Source organism: Lampris incognitus, chromosome 9 (assembly GCF_029633865.1).
Source record: "Lampris incognitus isolate fLamInc1 chromosome 9, fLamInc1.hap2, whole genome shotgun sequence".
NCBI lineage: Eukaryota > Metazoa > Chordata > Actinopteri > Lampriformes > Lampridae > Lampris > Lampris incognitus.
In genome coordinates, this window is record NC_079219.1 from 19,822,531 (window position 1) to 19,842,364 (window position 19,834).

Genomic DNA, 19,834 nt, shown 5'->3' on the forward strand with positions numbered 1-19,834 from the left:
CCAATAGCTAGTATGGTTTAAATACAGAGAAAAAAAAATTCTTGGTATGTATAAAAATATATTCGGCAAATAAGTGCGGTTTGTAATAGTGTGACATTTGCTCTGGACATAAATGTAGCATTTCAGATGTGAGATACATGTAAATGTGATGTCCATTGTCAACAAATTTGCAGGTGGCCCTTCGAGTTTTGTCTTATTTCTGTGGAGAGAAGACGTGTTTCCACCTTTTCTCTGGTGGCGAATGCAAAAAAAAAAAAAATCCACCCACAAACTTAGAAATATTTCTTCTGTGTCGGTCTAAATTGAACCGCAATTGTTGCACATTTAACTACTGCACATCAGCTACCAGTTGTCAACTGCCGTTCCTGTACAAACACGCACAGCTGCAGAGGAACTGGAGTCAGCTTCAGTGTCACTGCCTGTAGCGGGTAGCACTGATGACCGGCCAGGCACTAAGATGGGCAGCAACAACCACATGCAGCTCTAATGTGAACAGGACTTTATAGAGCGGTCCTCTACATCAGCAAATGTAAGCACTAACACAAGCCCAATATCCATTTGGAGGTCACTCATGCTGAAAATTGAGCTACTATTTTGTATTTACGCCCCCAAGTAGATGGAACGCCCTCCCTGAGGACCTGAGAGAGGCCCCACACTGGACACTTTTCGGTTAATTTTTAAAACAGCCTACGGCTAAGTTTTTGGTGTGTGTGTTTGTTTTGTATATTTGATATTTGTATATTCTGCACTAACACCTGTTGATATGCATACTTATTTTCTGTATTTGCAATTTTATGATTGAGTTGCAATTGTATTGTCATTTTATGTAAAGCGCATTGTGTTGCCCTGTGTATGAAATGTGCTCTATATAAATAAAGTTTGACTTGACTTGACTTATTGTAGTGTAATGTGCCTTGGATAAAAACATTCTCCACTTTGTCCTGTGTTTATCTTAACTGCTTATAATTATGGCACTTTGTGAAATTAAGCTAATTCTCCAGTTTCAGTCATTGTATCTTGGTCTGAATAACAGCTTTCATCTAACTATATAATAATTTAAAATCTCAAATTAAATTTGTAATTTTATGCTAAAATCAATTTTCTAATTAGATTAGGATGGTTAAGTGAGTGTGTGTGTGTGTGTCTGTGTGCGCTTGTGTGTTTGCACATTAAAAGTTAGGATGTCAGTGACACGGATTTAATAATAAATTCAATTAAAAAAAATCACAGAGGCAAAGGGTTCAGATTAAAACAGTGAACATTTATATCATAATTAACATTTTTGGACATTTTTGCACATAAATAAGGATGTAAACTAGAGTGTAAACAGAGACAGTCCTTTGGGGGGTTGTTCTCATTTTTAAGTTAAAGCTTGAATCGAAGAGCAAAAAGACGCTTTGGTCATATATCAGGAACAGAAGTGGAGAGGAAAGGAGAGGGAAAATAAAATATAGTAAGCAGAGAGGGTGAGAGGGCAGGATATCGACATTAAAGACTTTCGGGGGGGGGGGGTTGTTCAGTTGCCTTAATGCCATCACCACTGGATTTCAGCAACATCGCAAGTAATGTCCAAGGTGAAAGCATCGGCACAGAGTACGTACAGGTTGAAGAGGGGAGTGGGAGAGGGGGACCAGTGCATAAGAAGGACAAAAGGACCTGTGGTGCTTTGGTTTGTGCCAGTTTAGACGCAAGATGCCAGTCAAAGGCCAGCAGAAAGGTGGAGGGGGCGGGGCCGGGGTCATTATTTCTCAACCAAAAGATTTACAAACCAAAACCTCTACAAAACAAGACCACAGGTGAAGAGCAATCACTTCATCATATTCATACAACCACACACATGCATGCGCACACCGTCTCCTGCATTTTCATTTGTTCACCCCACCACCGCCCCCCCCCTCCTCATTTTTGGTTTGCTGGAAGTAAAAGCCAAGTGAACTTTGGTTACGAGACTGGCGTCTCCTTGCGAATCCTTGGTTTCGACAGGGATGTGATGGGTTGGATGTAGGGGTAGGCGTCATATGAGGGGAGTGGGAGGCGGGGCTTCTCCCAGTCTGTTGTGTGCTACATGTTGAACCAACGAGGTCGTCACTGCCTCCCTATTTGGACGGCGTCAGGAGCTGCCCTCCAGTTTCTCCTTCTTCAAGTAGCAAAAGCAAATAGCAAATAAATAGAAACCATCCACCTTCAGCTGTCCCTTTCAGCACACACAGGCACACGCGCACACACCTCACTCATACTGTCACACAAGCACACTGAGGTAACTGTTGTTGAAAATATACAAAAATGCCCTTTTTTACATTTAAATTAAGTTGGTTTCAGAGAAGGACATGGACATAGGATGCTGTCTAGTAGGGTCGAAGGTAAATTAAAGCCGTTTTTTCAACAATATATGTGCTGAAACAACATCACACATCTCATCAACCCTTTTTTACCTACTGGATAGTTTTCAAATTTAAATAAAATTTTAAAAAAAACCCTGAAGATTGGATGCCTCTGTGTCCAGAGGCCAGAGGTGAGAGCCTTGCCGGACTGATACAGGCATAGTGAGAGAGACTATCTATAAAGAAATGGCCACAGAGAAAAATAAACAGGAAAATAGTCCACAGTCCATTACAATGAATTTACCCAGTTATAGTAAAACACCTTCTAATTATTGCTTTTAACAGGACAAAAATTAACCGTGTAATAAATTAAGTAGGTTATATAACAATTAAATCAAACCCAAAAAAAGGACATTTTTAAAAAAGAAACCAAATAATAATAGGAATAATGATGATGGCATTATATTAATTATATTACAAATAAATCCAGGGTAAGTTGATTGTCTATAAGTATCGTCAAACACTGAAATCGCTAAGTAGTCTTGGGACAGTGCCTCTTGTAGCCCTGAGTACGCAAGTCCCTGATAGGTTGAAAAAAACCTTACATTGCCATGGCATTATTCGCCGACGACAACAAGAAAGAGAATTATTTATTTACAGCAGTTGCTCCTGGCAACCCAGTTCCCTTTGAGCCATGTAGTCCGACTTTATGTCTATTGGTTTAATGGGCCTAGGTGTGGTTGGGGTAAGGGGTAAGGGGGGGGGGTCAAAGGTATTTTTAAGCGTGCTCCTCCGACTCCTGCTTCACTGTGATGTTTGCAGGCAGCGGAGAGACGGGGCTGCTGCGCCGGATCTTGATCACAGAAGTCTCACTTAGTGGCTCGTACGCTCCGTAACCAGTGGGCAAGAGGTCGCTAATGCCGCCCTTGTGGCGGGGACGGAAGGGCGAGGCCTTCAGATCCAGCTCCCTCCACACCATCCCCAACACCTGCTTCTCCAGCATAGCCTCCACCTCAACTCCGCCCTGCAGCTGCTCCAGCCGCTCGGCATGCTCACTCATGTCGAAGCGCTCGATCTCCTCGTTGGCGCGGTGCAGCTCATCCAGGCTAGCTTGAGATGGGGCCCCAGGCCCACTAGGTATGGAGCTTGCTGCCAGGCAGTAGCCCTTCAGGTGTAGCCGCAGGCTGCATAGGTGTATGTAGTGGCGATGGCAGTGGGGACACTTGTGCGGACGCTCGCGGGAGTGCAGGCGTTTGTGCAGCTTGAGGTGGACAAACTGAGTAAACTTGGCTGGGCAGAGCTTGCACTGATACGGTTTCTCACCTGAATGCAGCCGCAAATGGGTCTTCAGGTTGCTGGTGCTGCTGAAGCGCTTGTGACACACCTGAGAGATGAGAAAAAAGAAGCGTTAGCAGCTGTTAGCATAGGCTAGCTTTAGTATTAATAATCATGAATCTAGCTCCACAAACATGCAAGCATATTTGCAGATGTCATGTATTCTACATGATAGAAATAAAAACTATCAAGTTAGTGCTATTTAAACTGTGCATGTGCTACACAATGCAAGTGCTACACAATGGCCAATGTACAGTATGGTTATTCCACTAGCATAAGTATGCTGCTAACATTAGCTTTAGCATCAGCGGAACAGCAACATTTGCATCATGTTAGCATTAGCTCTGGTCTTACCTGGCATTCATGGGGCTTCTCTCCTGTGTGCACCAGGTAGTGTTTCTGCAGGTGAGCCAGCTGGGTGAACCCTTTGTTACACGTCTGACATGTGAAGGGCCTCTCGCCACTGTGGACGCGCAGGTGAACCTGCACAGAGAGGAAAGACAAAGGATGGCTCAGTTGTGTTCAAAGGTTACGATAAAAGACATTTTGAATTTTTTTAGCAGACAGCTACTAACACTCATGTTATCTGGCTGAGGCTACTTCATGGGGAGAGTGCTTTTTAAAATCTCTTTATTTAATTATTTCTTAGGTTTTTTATGGTTTTGTCTTTAGTTCTTTAAAGCACTCTCTGATAATGCTCCAAAAACATACTTGACAATTGGGAACTTGAGAACACCTGATGAAAAGAAATAATTAATGAATGAAAAACTAAGCACCAGCTTCAAAACAGCTTATGTCGCTAACTCACATTGGGAACCGAAAGACAGTGAATCCTCACCTTGAGGTTGGACAGCTGTCCAAATGTCTTGCTGCAGACGTTGCACTCGTACTTAATCTTGCCATTCTGCTTTTTGAGTGGGTATGGCAGGGTCTTGTAGCCTGCTGAGCTGCTCAAACGTTTGTTCTTGGTCAAGTTGATGGCCTCCTCATCTGAACACTGGCTGCTGGCACTGCTCAGCATGGCCGGGGCAGGCTTGGTGGCAACGTGCTCGCTGGGAGGTGCCATGCCTGCTGTGGGCGACCCACTAGAGGGGGCATGGGGATTGCCATGAGCGGGCATGTGGGCATGGGGCCCAGAGTAAAGATGGTGAGGCCCCTCTTTGTCTTTCAGAGAAGTGGCGGCTGAGAAGGCACTAGGGGGGGCAGGAAGGAGGAAGTCTCTATGGGTGGAGACTGAAGAGGGGTGGGTGGAGTCTTGCATCAGGAACCGCATTCTGGCTGCATCTGGGGGCAGCAGGGGCATGTGGGGGGGCAGGAGGCTGCTGTAGATTGGATACATCCTTGGGAAGATGCCCCCCACCGTGGGGACCCCGCCCCCGGGCAGTGGGTAGTGATGGGGCAGCAGGTAGCGCGAGTATGGGGCCCCTGGGGGGTAGAAAGGTGAGGAAAGTGGGGCAGCTGGTGGAGAGTACCCAGGGTAGGACCCTAGACCTGGGGGGTAGTAGGTGGTGTGGGTAGGCATTGGCCCAGAGGGGCTCCCATGTGGGCTGCTGTCTGGGCTGCTTCTTGCCGACGGACTGGGTGTCGCAGAAGACTGGGTACTGGGGGAATGGGTAGCTGGGTAACCAAACTGGCTGGGTTTGCGGCTGAGGTAGTCCTCTGGGATGTGCGGGTGTAGGGCCGGATAGAGGGCACGGGGGTACAGGGGTCGCTCAGGGCTGTTTGGGCAGAGCGGCCGGGTGGGAAGGGGTCGGCTGGGCTCTGTCTTGGTGCCACGGAGAATGGAGAGGACACTGTGCTCCTTCTTGGCTGGGGCCGGGGTCGGGGTGATGGCAGGAGAGGTGGAGCTCCAGACCAAAAACTCCTCACTGCCTACTTGCTGCTGCTTTACCTCCAAGAGAGATTGCTCTTCAGAGAAAGAAACAGAGAGAGAGAGAGAGAGAGAGAGAGAGAGAGAGAGAGAGAGAGAGAGAGAGAGAGAGAGAGAGAGACAGAGACAGAGGGAGACAGGGACACACACAGAGGTCAGCCTGAGTTTAAGTAGGTGGGATTGTCCAACAAAGTCAGTGTGTGACATCGTTTGTGAAAACACCCCATATATAAGACAAATCAAATATGTTTTTGTGGGACGGACTTTAATTCAGCAGGTTTTAATGTTTACCTACAGTAGAGTCCTGCTGAGAGAGTCCTGTCAGTACCCTTTGGTCATGACGTGTCCTTCTATCCCGGTGATATCAAACTCAGTCTAGTCACACAGACGATGCCAACACCTCAGTGCTCAGACACAAGCCACAAAGTGTGTGTGTGTGTGTGTGTGTGTGTGTGTGTGTGTGTGTGTGTGTGTGTGTGTGTGTGTGTGTGTTCATGCGTGTCAGGCAGATTAAGGAACACCATAAGTAACCCAGTGGTCCAATTAAGGTGACAGATTTGACAAACGATCATGTTGGGGGAGAGCAGGAGAGTTGCAAAGACAGGAAGTGAGGCGTGACAGCTGCCTTTGGGCAGGGTGTGTTTGTATGTGTGTATATTTGTGTGTGTGTGTGTGTGCGTGTGCGTGCCCGCGTAAGTTTGTGTGTGTATATGAGGATAAAATCAAGATAAAATCAAAAAGGAGGCAGAGAGACAAGGCTGATGGAGGGTTTCCTGCTAAAAGAGATCTCTCGAAAAGGTTGGCCTCTATTTGCCCCCTACACACACACACCCGCACACACTCATAGACACAAATGCACCTTGTGACAGGGTTCACACACAGAGGCGCCTTGAGACAAAAGGGTCTGTCTGATTTGTTTACTCTCCCTCTCTGCTAAAGGCTCACACACGAACACACATGCACGCACACACTCGTCCACCCTTGGACTTTTAATCGCTCCTTTAAATGGGAGGGAAAAAAAGGAAGACGCAAAAGAAAAATACCCCCCCCCCCGCAGACATTTTTTTTCTCATTTGCTTTTGTTTCCAGGTCAAAGGTTAAATGAGAGAGCTTCCTCCTCACTCACTCACACCTACTGTCTCCTCCACATGATGAAAGACGGGATTAGGAAGAAAGCTCTCGAGACGAGAGACACACTGGCACACATGCACACTCTTTAAAAGCCCTGGGATGTCAGATCGCAGCACATCTCGGTTGTTAAACCTCTGGAGCCGGGTCTTAAAAAGTGGCCTTCTATATCCCAGCTCATTTACTCTCCAGTCAACTTCTGAGGAGGTGTGTGCACGTGTGTGTGTGTGTGTGTGTGTGTGTGTGTGTGTGTGTGTATTAAAGAGCATTTGACAAATGCTTTGTTTGTTAAAGGTAGTCCTGAATGCCGTCACTTGTGAAATTTGCAGTTTGTAAACACAGGTTATCAGTTCAGCCCTGTTCTCGTCCATCTCTCCTCCTCTTCCTTCAACAGCACCCCTCTTTCCCCTCCTCCTCTCCTTCCCCTTCTTTCCTCCTCCTCTCCTTCCTCTCTCTTCCAGAAAACAAACAGGGCGGCCATCTTGCAGATATCAATCTGTCAACACGGCCCCTCTGCCAGGAAGTTCAACTGGTCTCCCGCTCTCTCTCTCTCTCTCGCTCCTTTCCCCTCTCTCCTTCCTCGCTCTGGTCTTTTTAAGTGGCAAATAAATTACGGGAGAATCACAGGCACTCAAAGACACACGCACACACACACACACACTTGCATGCAGCCGATGAAAATATGTGTAACTCTATTGGTATGTCATGCAGAGCAAGAGAGATGAGAGAGAGAGAGAGAGAGAGAGAGAGAGAGAGAGTGAGAGAGAGAGAGAGAGAGAGAGAGAAAAAGATGGAGAAGCGTGAGTGTTTCGCATATTGAGATGTGGGGTGAGCAATGCTGTGTGTCTTTAGATGTGCATATTCACATGGCTGACAGGTGCTAAAACACTAAACACTTAGCAAAAAATCCAGACAACGTGGAGAGAGGGAGAAAGAGAGCATGAGAGAGAGAGAGTGAGAGAGAGCAAGAGAGAGAGAGAGGGAGAGGAGTGAGTGGAAGAAAGGAGAAAGTGGGAAAGTGAGGGAGGGAGAAAGTAGGAGGGCATTGCATGTTCTGTCATTTTGCACTCTGTTTTGCTGACTGTTGCGAGCGCATGCTAACACACACACACGCACGCACACACACACGCACGCACGCACGCACGCAGGCACGCACGCACGCAGGCACGCACACACACACACACACACACACTTTTACTATGACTACAATGGAAACCTCCAGCACAAAGAACAAGAAAAGATAAATGGAGAAATATCGAAAACAACAACAGCTTAGAAGATGAACAAAACATCGAGAAAGACGTAAGAGAGACGAGGGGGGGGGGAGAACAAGAGGTACATGCATTTAGATCTAACAAGATATATTTCCATGCTTGTACTTGTTCTTGTATATTATGAGGCTGAATCTCATCCTGCCTATGCTTCAGCAGTTTTGTTGACGAAACATAAAGCGTGCCAATAAAGCATTTGTGGACTGAATGGAGAGAGCAGGTGAGAGAGAGAGAGAGAGAGAGAGAGAGTTGAGACTGAACGGAGTGAGCAGGTGAGAGAGAGAGACTTGAGAATGAACGGAATGAGCAGGAGAGAGAGAGAGTTGAGACTGAACAGAGTGAGCAGGGGAGAGAGAGAGAGTTGAGATTGAACGGAGTGAGCAGGAGAGAGAGTTGAGACTGAACGGAGTGAGCAGGTGAGAGAGAGAGAGTTGAGATTGAACGGAGTGAGCAGGAGAGAGAGAGAGAGAGGAGACTGAACGGAGTGAGCAGGTGAGAGAGAGAGTTGAGACTGAACAGAGTGAGCAGGGGAGAGAGAGAGTTGAGACTGAACGGAGTGAGCAGGAGAGAGAGTTGAGACTGAACGGAGTGAGCAGGTGAGAGAGAGAGTTGAGACTGAACGGAGTGAGCAGGAGAGAGAGAGTTGAGACTGAATGGAGTGAGCAGGTGAGAGAGAGAGTTGAGACTGAACGGAGTGAGCAGGTGAGAGAGAGAGTTGAGACTGAACAGAGTGAGCAGGTGAGAGAGAGAGTTGAGACTGAATGGAGTGAGCAGGGGAGAGAGAGAGAGAGTTGAGACTGAATGGATTGAGCAGATGAGAGAGAGAGTTGAGACTGAATGGAGTGAGCAGGGGAGAGAGAGAGAGTTCAGACTGAACGGAGTGAGCAGGGGAGAGTTCAGACTGAACGGAGTGAGCAGGGGAGAGAGAGAGAGTTGAGACTGAACGGAGTGAGCAGGTCAGCGAGAGAGAGAGAGTTGAGACTGAATGGAGTGAGCAGGTGTGAGAGAGAGAGAGAGAGAGAGAGAGAGAGAGAGAGAGAGAGAGTTGAGACTGAACGGAGTGAGCAGGGGAGAGAGAGAGAGAGTTCAGACTGAACGGAGTGAGCAGGGGAGAGTTCAGACTGAACGGAGTGAGCAGGTGAGAGAGAGAGAGAGAGAGAGAGAGAGAGAGAGAGAGAGAGAGAGAGAGAGAGAGAGTTGAGACTGAACGGAGTGAGCAGGGGAGAGAGAGAGAGAGAGTTCAGACTGAACGGAGTGAGCAGGGGAGAGTTCAGACTGAACGGAGTGAGCAGGTGAGAGAGAGAGAGAGAGAGAGAGAGAGAGAGAGAGAGAGAGAGAGTTGAGACTGAACGGAGTGAGCAGGGGAGAGAGAGAGAGAGAGTTCAGACTGAACGGAGTGAGCAGGGGAGAGTTCAGACTGAACGGAGTGAGCAGGTGAGAGAGAGAGAGTTGAGATTGAACGGAGTGAGCAGGTGAGAGAGAGAGAGAAAGAGAGTTCAGACTGAACGGAGTGAGTAGGGGAGAGAGAGAGAGAGTTGAGACTGAACGGAGTGAGCAGGGGAGAGGGAGAGAGAGTTGAGACTGAACGGAGTGAGCAGGTGAGAGAGAGAGAGAGAGAGAGAGAGAGAGTTTGGAGGGCAAGAGCTAAAGGTTCATATCGCCACCAAGTCACAGACAGGTCAATAGGAGCCTTTGGCGCAAGATGACAGGGCAAAGTAATTAAAGGCCACACACACACACACACACACACACACACACACACACACACACACACACACACAGAGCCAGAGGGGCCTCCTGCTGCAGTACTGGGAGGAGCAGACCCCCTGCTTGTCTCCTGCAGGACATGCGCATTTCCCTGGGCACTGGAGCCACCCAGGCTGGACTGTGCTTCCACCCTCACCTGACTGCAAATGTTATACTGCTGTCACACCTGGTTACCCCCCCCACCCCCCCATCTCTCTCTCTCTCTCTCTCTCTCTCTCTCTCTCTCTCTCTCTCTCTCTCTCTCTCTCTTCAACCTTCTAGCTCGCCCTCCCTAATTCTATATCTGCTTTCGCTCTTGCTTTTTCTCACTCTCTCGCTCTTTTTTTTCCACTCTCGCACTCGTCCTCTATTGCAGGAGAGAAACAGTAGAGGGTTTTTTGTGTGTGCAAGTGGTGAGCACTTTCATGTTGAAGCTGGTCTTAAAGTGTGTACAACTGTGGCATTAGACCATATCCCCTTCTGTCTGTGTAATTATACACACACACACACGACGATCACACTCACAGAGATGAAAGGTTATAGGGATGTGTACTGCATGTGTGTCTGTTCAAATACACTTAAATGTTTGTATGTGGATGTGAATATGTATGTGTGTGTCTGTGTGCGCATGGTAATGAAAGACTAACTTTTGGAGGAAGGAGACACAGCCGCACTCAAAAACACTATTAGGCTTTAAGCCTCACAACAGGAGCCAGCCAGCACACACACACACACACACACACACACACACACACACACACACACACACACACACACACACACACACACACACACACACACACACACTTGTTTTAAGTGATGTTTGATTTCCTACTAAGTCAATTGATTGTCTGTTGCTCTTGATTAGAAGCCTCAAGACAAACACTTTAAATGTTTTGTTTTAAATTAAAGCCAATAAAATATAAAAGACTGACAGACACGTTTATGGAGAAGAGGTTAATTGGGCACAGTGGTGCTGTATATTGTAATGATTATAAATCCCTTGGGGACTACCTTGTGAATTTGGGCTATACAAATAAACTTGACTTGACAGTCAGATAGATACATAGATAGAGAGAGAGAGAGCGAGAGCGAGAGAGTGACAGAGAGAGAGAGCCCACTTACTAAGTTTCTGCATCATCACCTCTCCAGAGGGAGGGTAGTGGAGGCGTTGGGCGAAGTCGGGGCAGTACCAGACGAGTAGCTCAGCTCCTGCGGGGACGGGCCGGACGGTGTAGAAGTAGATCTCCATACCGTTCTGACACGCCGCCAGGTTTTGCTCGGCTACAGAGTGGGCCGGGTTCACGTAACGCATCCAGTTGGACCGGGACTCATCCAGACCATCTACAAAGTGGTGGAGCTCCCCCTCGGCATAGATCTGGACCCACAAGGTGGGAGAGGGAGGATGAAATAAAGGAAGGAGAGGAAAAAGGAAACGGATAAAACGTTAGTATACCAGGAGAAAGTGGGAAGAAAAACCGCCGAAAAAGGTTTTACAAAACCAGAACACATCAATCAAGACTGACTCCGGGTCTAAATAACTATCCCCTACCAACCAGCCAACCTTAAGTGAAGTTGGCCGACTACGTCCAGGTGGTTCTGGGGTCTACATGAGTGTCCAAGCACCTTCCCTGCCTTGCATTCATTTCAATCAAGGCTAATAAAATCCTTTTTCTCTTTTCATCTCACTCTCGCACCACTCCACTCAGCGCCGCTCTCTCACCATATCATTCTCTGCTGTTTAATCCCAGGCTCTTCACGCACACACGGATAGAGAGAAAGAGAGAAAGAGAGCGAGAGAGAGAGAGAGAGAGAGAGAGAGCGGGAGTGAAGTAGAGACAGACAGACAGATCAAGATAGTGTGATGGAGAGACAAACGGACGAGGAGGAGATCCTCTTTATAGCCGTCTGAAAGAGCTGAGTCAGAAAAGTCACCCCCGCATGCTCCCTGCCACTCATTTAGGTCCTCTCCTCCCCCTCTCTCCCACTCTCGCTCTGTCCCTCTCATTCTCTCTTTCTCTCTCATTCGCTCCGTTCAGAGTGGCAGTTCACGAGAAAGCCTGTGTACGTGTGTGTATCCTACGCTTGCTGTGGCTTCCACTGCACATTTAGAGTCCAGTAAGAGTTTGAATGGAACAACTCCGTGGGGCTGTATGTGGACTTCCAGGAACCGCAATGTGACATCATAGTGTCTTATGTATTGTGTCAAAGTTATGACCCTCCTCCTGCCCCACGTCTCCTTTCTCGGTTCTATTCCGTTTCGGTTGAACAGCTTTATTACCATGAATATTTGATGCAGTGTTGCCAAAGCTTTAAATGACGTGCTGGAAACAAGGGGTAAAACAATAACGCCATGCCACAAAATTAGCGGCGCCATTGACGATAAAACGTTTGACATTCCCAATATGGCATATGACAGCTCTCTCTCTCTCCCCCGCTCTCTCTCTCTCGAAATGAAAGATATCCAGCAATTCAGTGTTATCTGGGCTCATGGGGATGTGTTGTGCTCAGTAAAAGACAACCGACTTGTTTTTTTCTGGAGAATTGATGTGAGTTATTTTTATTTTTAAATATTCATTTATTTGCTTGTGGTTTGAATATGATTGTATTTAAAAAAAAGTTACATTTTAAAAATCTAAATCTCTCTCTCGCTCTCTCTCTCTCTCTCTATGTGTCTCTCCATCGCTCTCTCTCTCTCTGTCCTGGGTAAGACGCTAAACTTTATTCAGGCACAAGTGGAGCACTGTAAAAGCCTTTTAATGAGTCAATCCCCCATCTCAAGAATCAAGTTTAGCGTCTTACACACCTGGGTAAGACACTAAACTTTATCCAGGCTCCATTGCTCTGTCTGTGTCCTGGGTAAGACGCTAAACTGCAACCGCAGGCTGTAGAGGGGCAGCACCTTACCTCAGCAAGGGCCTTTTGGCTAAGGACGGCATCCCTACTGATAGATCTGGTCCTCATGCATGCCTGTACGGTACTTCCCATGGTGCCCAGTCCTGCCAACTCATTGGGACAGGAGAAGGGAACTCTGATTTCAAATCCACCTGCTGCCTTGTGGGTTGATGCCTCTTTAGGCAAAGGCTAGGAGAAGGGAAACACTCTGACAAGAAATCCACCTGCTGCCTTGTAGGTTGATGCCAGAGGTGGAAAAACCCGGTCCAGAAAGTAAAAACCCCTAACTGTGTCTTTACTCCATCCATGTATTAAACCGGATGATTTGGGAAACTAGTCAGTGCAATCTGATGGTTAGCACATGGGTGGAGGAAAGACACAGTTAGGGGTTTTTACTTTCTGGACCGGGTTTTTCCACCTCTGGTTGATGCCTGTTTAGGCAAAGGCTAGGAGAAGGTAACTCTGAATTCAAATTCCTGGGCACAGTCTACTGTCAGTACGGCTGTCAGTGCCCGGAAAAGGTAAACCACCCACCGGGCACTGCACGGTGGCTGCCCACTGCTCCTAGCTACACAGCGAGGATGGGGGAAACACAGAGAGTGAAGTTCACTGTATGTTCAAACGACAAATAAAGTGCATTCTGTGTGTTCTGTATTCTATTCTATTCTATTCTGTGTCCCTCCATCTCTCTCTGTGTCTCTCCAGCTCTCTCTGTGTTTCTCCATGTCTCTCTCTATGTCCCTCCATCTCTCTCTGTGTCTCTCCAGCTCTCTCTGTGTTTCTCCATCTCTCTCTCTCTGTGTTCTTCCATCTTTCTCTGTGTCTCTCCATCTCTCTCCGTGTTTCTCCATCTCTCTCTCTCTGTTTCTCCATCTCTCTCTATGTCCCTCCATCTCTCTCTGTGTCTCTCCATCTCTCTCCGTGTTTCTCCATCTCTCTCTCTATGTTTCTCCATCTCTCTCTATGTCCCTCCATCTCTCTCTGTGTCTCTCCAGCTCTCTCTGTGTTTCTCCATCTCTCTCTCTGTGTTTCTCCATCTCTCTCTCTATGTGTTCTTCCATCTTTCTCTGTGTCTCTCCATCTCTCTCTGTCTCTCCATCTCTCTCTCTGTGTTTCTCCATCTCTCCCTCTGTCTCCCCATCTCTCTCTCCCTGTGTCTCGCTTTATGTGTCTCTCCATCTCGCTCTCTATGTGTCTCTCCATCTGATGAAGAAAACCAAGTCTTCATCATGATGAAGACTTGGTTTTCTGTTTCTTATTTGTGTTAACAAGGGTGAGCCCTGGCTGTATATTTGGCTTGTGTTTTTTTAAAAAATTAAATTAAATTAATTTATTCTTTTATTTAAGTTTTGTTTGTGATTTTGGGCCATGCGTGTAGCGTTGACTTGAGTTTGGAAGCTGTGTGTTGGGACGGAAACGTTAGTTTTGGATTACTTAATGAGCCAATAAGATGTATTGGATTATAATAAGATGTATATGTTTTGAATAGCAGCTGTTGGACTGAATAAATTGGCTTTTGAAAATCAAAATCATCTCGCTCTCTATGTGTGTGTGTATCTCTCTCTCTCTCTGTCCCCCCGTCCCTCGTTCCCCCTGTGCTGTACCGTCAGGTTTGAATAAGCTCTTGCATCACGTTCTGCAGCATATAGACTACAACATGTCTTAGTCACGGAACGTCACACAATGAAAGAGCCACTGGAAACACAACGCTAATCAACAAACACACTTCACTGCCGGTAAGAGAATGTGTGAGAGCGCACATAAGCATCTAAGGTGTGCGCGCATATGTGTGTGTCTGTATTCATGTGTGTTCCACCTGAATGAAAAATGCTAACGCATAGTTTCACCCACGCATGCACGCACAAACACACACACACACACACACACACACACACACACACAAAGCCTCTTTCTTACACCCCACATCAAAGAGAAATAGCCCATCGCCCATCATTCTGGCAATTCAAATCAAATATAAGCTGCCACAACACACACACACACACACACACACACAACCACACACTGCTCACTTCCTCCGAAGCCGGAGAGACCCCTTCCTGTGACGTCATATATTGTTAAAAGTCAGTCAGTGGAACAGGAAATGTTTCTCAGTGTTTTTCAGGGTATGAGAAGAGAGACAGAGAGAGAGAGAGAGAGAGAGAGAGAGAGAGAGAGAGAGAGAGAGAGAGACAGAGAGAGAGAGAGAGAGTGACAGAGTGACAGAGAGAGAGAGAGAGAGTGACAGAGTGAGAGAGAGAGAGTGAGAGAGTGACAGAGAGAGAGAGAGAGGAAGCGGAGAGAGAGAGAGAATGTGTGAAGGAAATAGAGAAGGGGACAGCAAAATGGGGAGAGAGAGAGAGCGAGAAAAGGAGAAAGACAGTATGCTGACTTACCCTCCAGAAGTACTTGCGGTTTGCATCCTTAGGAACACCGTCGGCAGTGTAGATCTCCCCCACCAAGGGCCCGAACCGAGTCCCCTTAGGAATGTACTCTCTGCTGCACACCCCAACCACCTGCACACACACACAATGAATAATGTTGGAGAGGGGAATATTGTACCCGTCTTTTTACACACAAACACGTTATGGAAGTGAGGTCAAACCTCGGCACAGAAATCTAAAATATCACAATAGGCTTGTGTGTGATTCACACAACATGTGTGTCTGACAGTGTGTGTCATTCTGTTTGTGTCTGGAAGTGTATGTGTATGTGAGGACCTGCGCAAAAACAGGAAAAATCCCTCCTCATAAGGTTCTACATGCCAAATGTCACACAGCGCCTGACTGCGCACACACACACACACACACACACACACACACTCAAAGCTCTCCCTTTCTCATACTTACATTCTGACTGTCTCCCTCGGTCTCTCTCTCTCTCTCTCTCTCTATCACGCTCTCTCTCTGTGTCTCTCTGTGTCTCTCTCTCTCGGTCTGTCTCTCTCTCTATCGCGCTCTCTCTCTGTGTCTCTCTCTCTCGGTCTGTCTCTCTCTCTATCGCGCTCTCTCTCTCTCTCTCTATCGCGCTCTCTCTCTCTCTCTCTCTCTCTATCGCGCTCTCTCCTCTCTCTCTCTCTCTCTCTCTCTCTCTCTCTATCACGCTCTCTGTGTGTGTCTCTCTCTCTCTCTATCACGCTCTCTGTGTGTGTCTCTCTCTCTCTCTATCACGCTCTCTGTGTGTGTCTCTCTCTCTCTCTATCACGCTCTCTGTGTGTGTCTCTCTCTCTCTCTGTCACTCTCTCTCGGTCTCTACCTCACTATCTATCATGCTGTCTCTCTCTCTCTATCACGCTCTCTCTGTCTCTCTGTGTCTCTGTCTCTGTCTCCCTCTATAACGTTCTCTCTCTGTGTCTCTCTGTGTGTGTCTCTCTCTCTCTGTCTCTGTGTCTCTCTCTCTGTCACTCTCTCTCTCACGCACACACTCTTCTCTCACCTCCCTCTCCTCCTCTGCCCCTTTTCTCTCTCTTTCTTGATGCAGATCTAGTGTAATGTAACCGCGAGATGTACCGTCAACACACACACACACACACACACCCACACAAGCGCGTGCACACACGCACACACACAAAGGCACACTCACCACCTCACCTACAGATCTCACCGCACAGAGCTACGCCCAGCCACATCAAACCCTGCCACTGTCACCTTAGCCCGGCGCTCGCCCTCCGCCTCTCCCAGCAGGGAGGGGAGCACCTCTTTCTCTTCTCCTCCCAAACAATGGAGATAAAAAGCAAAAATGGATGGAAGGGGAGGAGGAGGTAGAGGAGGAGTACAAGGGTAAAGGCGAGGGGATTACAGGTGATGCGACAGAAGGCTCAAACCCTTGGTTGTGGCAAAACGCCAAGAACATTTAATACATGTATACGGGTGCATATTAAACACACACACACACACACACACGCACGCACACACGCACGCTGTTACATCCACCACACATATTTCCTCACTTCCCTTCATGCATAACCCACGCAAACAGACATTCCCCGTCTCCACCATCCCCCCCCCCCCCAAGAGACTTGGGAAATCCCCCTTCCCCATTATGCTGCGATGGAATAAACCACATCTCACAGATTAGGGGTGTTTCGACGGGGGATTGACTTATTAACAGGCTGTTACAACGTTCCCCTTCCAAACAAGCCGAGGCGACGCTCTTTGATCAGTGGCAGGAGGCTGCGAGACGAGGCCTCTTCCTCCCTCTTCCTCCCTCTCCCTCTTTTCTCCCTCTTTTCATTTCTCTCTATCGCTGCTCTGTTGTTTCCTTAAGGAGAGATAAATAACGGATGATAGTGCATCGCCGCGTAAACATGGTGGTGAACACACACACACACACACACACACACACACACACAGACAAACGCATACACACCATGTTTCCCCTTGATAAGGAACTCGGGCCGCCGCTGATGAGAAAATCTATTCAGCTGAAACCTGGGGTTTGATCAGTTCACAACACCCAGAAAAAGACATCACCGCTGCACACTGGAGCTCTTCTGACCCGCAATCGCTCCCCCCCACCCATCCGCCCCCCCACCCCCCGACGCCTCAGTGAGGAAAAGTTACACAAAGATTCAACAACGCTTCTCGACGAGACCCACTTCACTCGACCCATAGTATCTTTTCTGTGCAACACGGCGCCATTTCCAATTATTATGCAACCCAGAATTCAATTCCCATCCATTATTTAGGTTTTGAGGTCTTTTTTTGTTGTTTTTTTCCCCTCCTAATTATGACAGTAGGTTATCTCAACGCCTTTACAACTTCTGGACTGTTGAACAGTTGACAAGATCACAGTGCTGAGGGCCGGGGAGACCTTCAACACTCCCTCCCAGATTTACTAGAAGCGCACTGATTTCACTGTTCGGAGCTGGACGGACGAGGCGCTGTGACGTGCCCACTACCAAGAAAGCATATATCGCAATTAGTTTAATGACTGAAGTAACACTTCTTTGAGAAAACACAATGCACACACACACACACACACACACACACACACACACACACACACACACACACAAAGGATCAAGTCGTCAACTGTTCAGATGATTAATGAGGCTTCATGGATGGGTGAGCACCCACTGAGAGATGTATAAACCTGCATCACACTTCAATAAGTGTGTGTGTGTATGTGTGTGTGTGTGTGTGTGTGAGAGAGAGATCTTTTACGACGAGACACATTCCCCACCACAATACCCCCCGAGGCGACCTCTTCTCTAACTTCACTACGTGACCCACGCCTGACTCACGCATGCGTGTGTGAGTGTATATAAGTGTATGTGTGTGTGTGTGTGTCTGTGTGTGTGTATGTAGTGTGTGGAGGGTGCCTTGTCTCACTGTGGGGGAGTGTGTGTATACATTTACAGATGGCTTTCTTTGCCTCCATCTGTGTGTGTGTGTGTGTGTGTGTGTGTGTCTGTCTGTGTATATGTAATGTCTGTGTAGTAAATGGCCTGTCTGCCTGTGTGTCTCACCTCTTTGGAGTCAGGGGTGTACTTGAATGCCAAATTTCGAGGCAACGACGCCGCTGCTCGCGCCGGGCCCTCGCTGTCTTGCGCCACCTCCCACGGCGTATCCTTGACAATGTAGGTGCAGTTCTCCTCGAACTCCGCCTCGGACCACCGCGTCATGTCCGCCTCCTCTACGTCCGGGTCGCCGGCCTCAGTCTTGGCTCCGGCCCGGGAGCCAGCCTCCTCCGCACAGGTGTCCGTGTCGGCCATTTTGGCTCCGCGCTGCACATCTGATTCCATCTTGTGTTTGTCGTGCTCCACGGTGTGGGCCCCCTCACTGGTCAACATGGCCGAACTATGAGAGGTCGCCTGTAAGACACAGAGAGCGGGATAGAAGAGAGGGGAGGAGGGGGGGGGGGAGGGGGAGGAGGGGGGTACAGAAAGAAGTCAGTGAAAAAGAAAGGAAGAATGAAAAGATTAAACAGAAGAGGAAGCAGAAGATCAAGAGGGAAGATAGCAAGATAAGAGAGAGAGAGAGAGAGAGAGAGAGAGAGAGAGAGAGAGAGAGAGAGAGAGAGAGAGGGGGGGAGTGATTATTCTCAGTAGTGACTCAGTGGAGGGTGAGTGGCTGTGAGCAGAAGCTGACTAACTCCCTCTCTCCCCCTCTCTCTCTCTTTGCCACTGTGGGAACCAGATCACCAACCAAGACCTCGCTCGCTCTCTTGTTTTCGCTATGCAACCTTCACACACACACACACACACACACACACACACTAAAAAACTAAACATCAGAAAACTCAAAAATGGCAGGAAACTAATTGCCATGTCACCTTATGGAGCTGCCTTGCTCAGAAGGCGATGGGCAGAATCCCACTAGATTCTGACTTGGAGGTACAGCTCGACCTCTTCTCTGGAAGCACATGTGACGTCATGTGATGGGAAAGAGGTCACTTAAGAAATTGGGGGCGGTGGCGGCAGCGGTCGGCGGTGGGGAGGGGGGTTGAGAGGTTCACACAAGCCACTGTCCCTTTCTCTGATCTCACCATTTTTACTCCGCACATTTGACTCCCCTTTCCGTCTCTCCTTTCCTCTCGTATCACCTTTTATTCCCCCCCCCTCCCCCTTTTTGGTGACTTTTTGCTTTTCTCTGTCCCTCTCTCTCCATCTCCTTGTTGTTCTGCACTCTGATCTTTCTTCCTCCTCTTTTTTTTGTCACCTTCTCTGCCCCCCCCCCCCTCGCTCGCTCTCATTTTCCCTGCATCCCCCCCTCTCCCTTGGGTGAAGCCCGGAGGGGAAGGCTGAGGAAGGAAGTGCTGTCTGTGTCTGAATGGAGTTAAAATTAGAAGCAGAATGGCACAGCAGCGGAACCGGCAAATCATCCCAACTCTCTACACGCGTGAGTGTGTTGGCATAACTGTTTGTGTGCGTTTGTGTGTGAGAGACGGAGAGAGGAAAGAGAGAGAGAGAGCGAGAGAGAGAGAGAGAGACATAGTGTGTGGGATGGTGGCGTAGGGAGCGCCAAAACTTTTCCATTTGGGGGGCCACAGCAGCACAAACAAAACTTCAAACGCAATCCCACCCAAGACCTTCATGCACGCGCACGCACACACACACACACACACACACACACACACACACACACACACACACACACACACACACACACACACTGCAGCGTCCCATGCAGATAGGTGGACGCAGGCGGCAGGAGATCTTAGGTGACCGCGCTCTGTACAGGAACATAAAAGCGTGTCGCTGGATTCTCCCACATCCAAAGAAAGCCAATTAGCCTCAAAGTCAAGTCAAGTTACCTCACACAAACAAG

General features: G+C 48.0%; 1 protein-coding gene across 1 annotated transcript in view; it reads right to left on the reverse strand.

Annotated features, from left to right (window-relative positions):
• Nucleotides 1-1,300: 1,300 nt before the first annotated feature.
• Nucleotides 1,301-19,834, reverse strand: part of prdm1a (PR domain containing 1a, with ZNF domain) — a 20,299-nt gene continuing 1,765 nt past the window's right edge. The window contains exons 2-7 of the mRNA XM_056286077.1: nt 18,034-18,378; nt 14,960-15,079; nt 10,797-11,049; nt 4,495-5,564; nt 4,011-4,139; nt 1,301-3,705 (exon numbers count right to left, since the gene is read on the reverse strand). Coding sequence (XP_056142052.1) covers nt 3,100-3,705; nt 4,011-4,139; nt 4,495-5,564; nt 10,797-11,049; nt 14,960-15,079; nt 18,034-18,378 — 2,523 coding nt within the window. The 3' untranslated portion in view covers nt 1,301-3,099. The remainder of the gene's footprint in view (nt 3,706-4,010; nt 4,140-4,494; nt 5,565-10,796; nt 11,050-14,959; nt 15,080-18,033; nt 18,379-19,834) is intronic.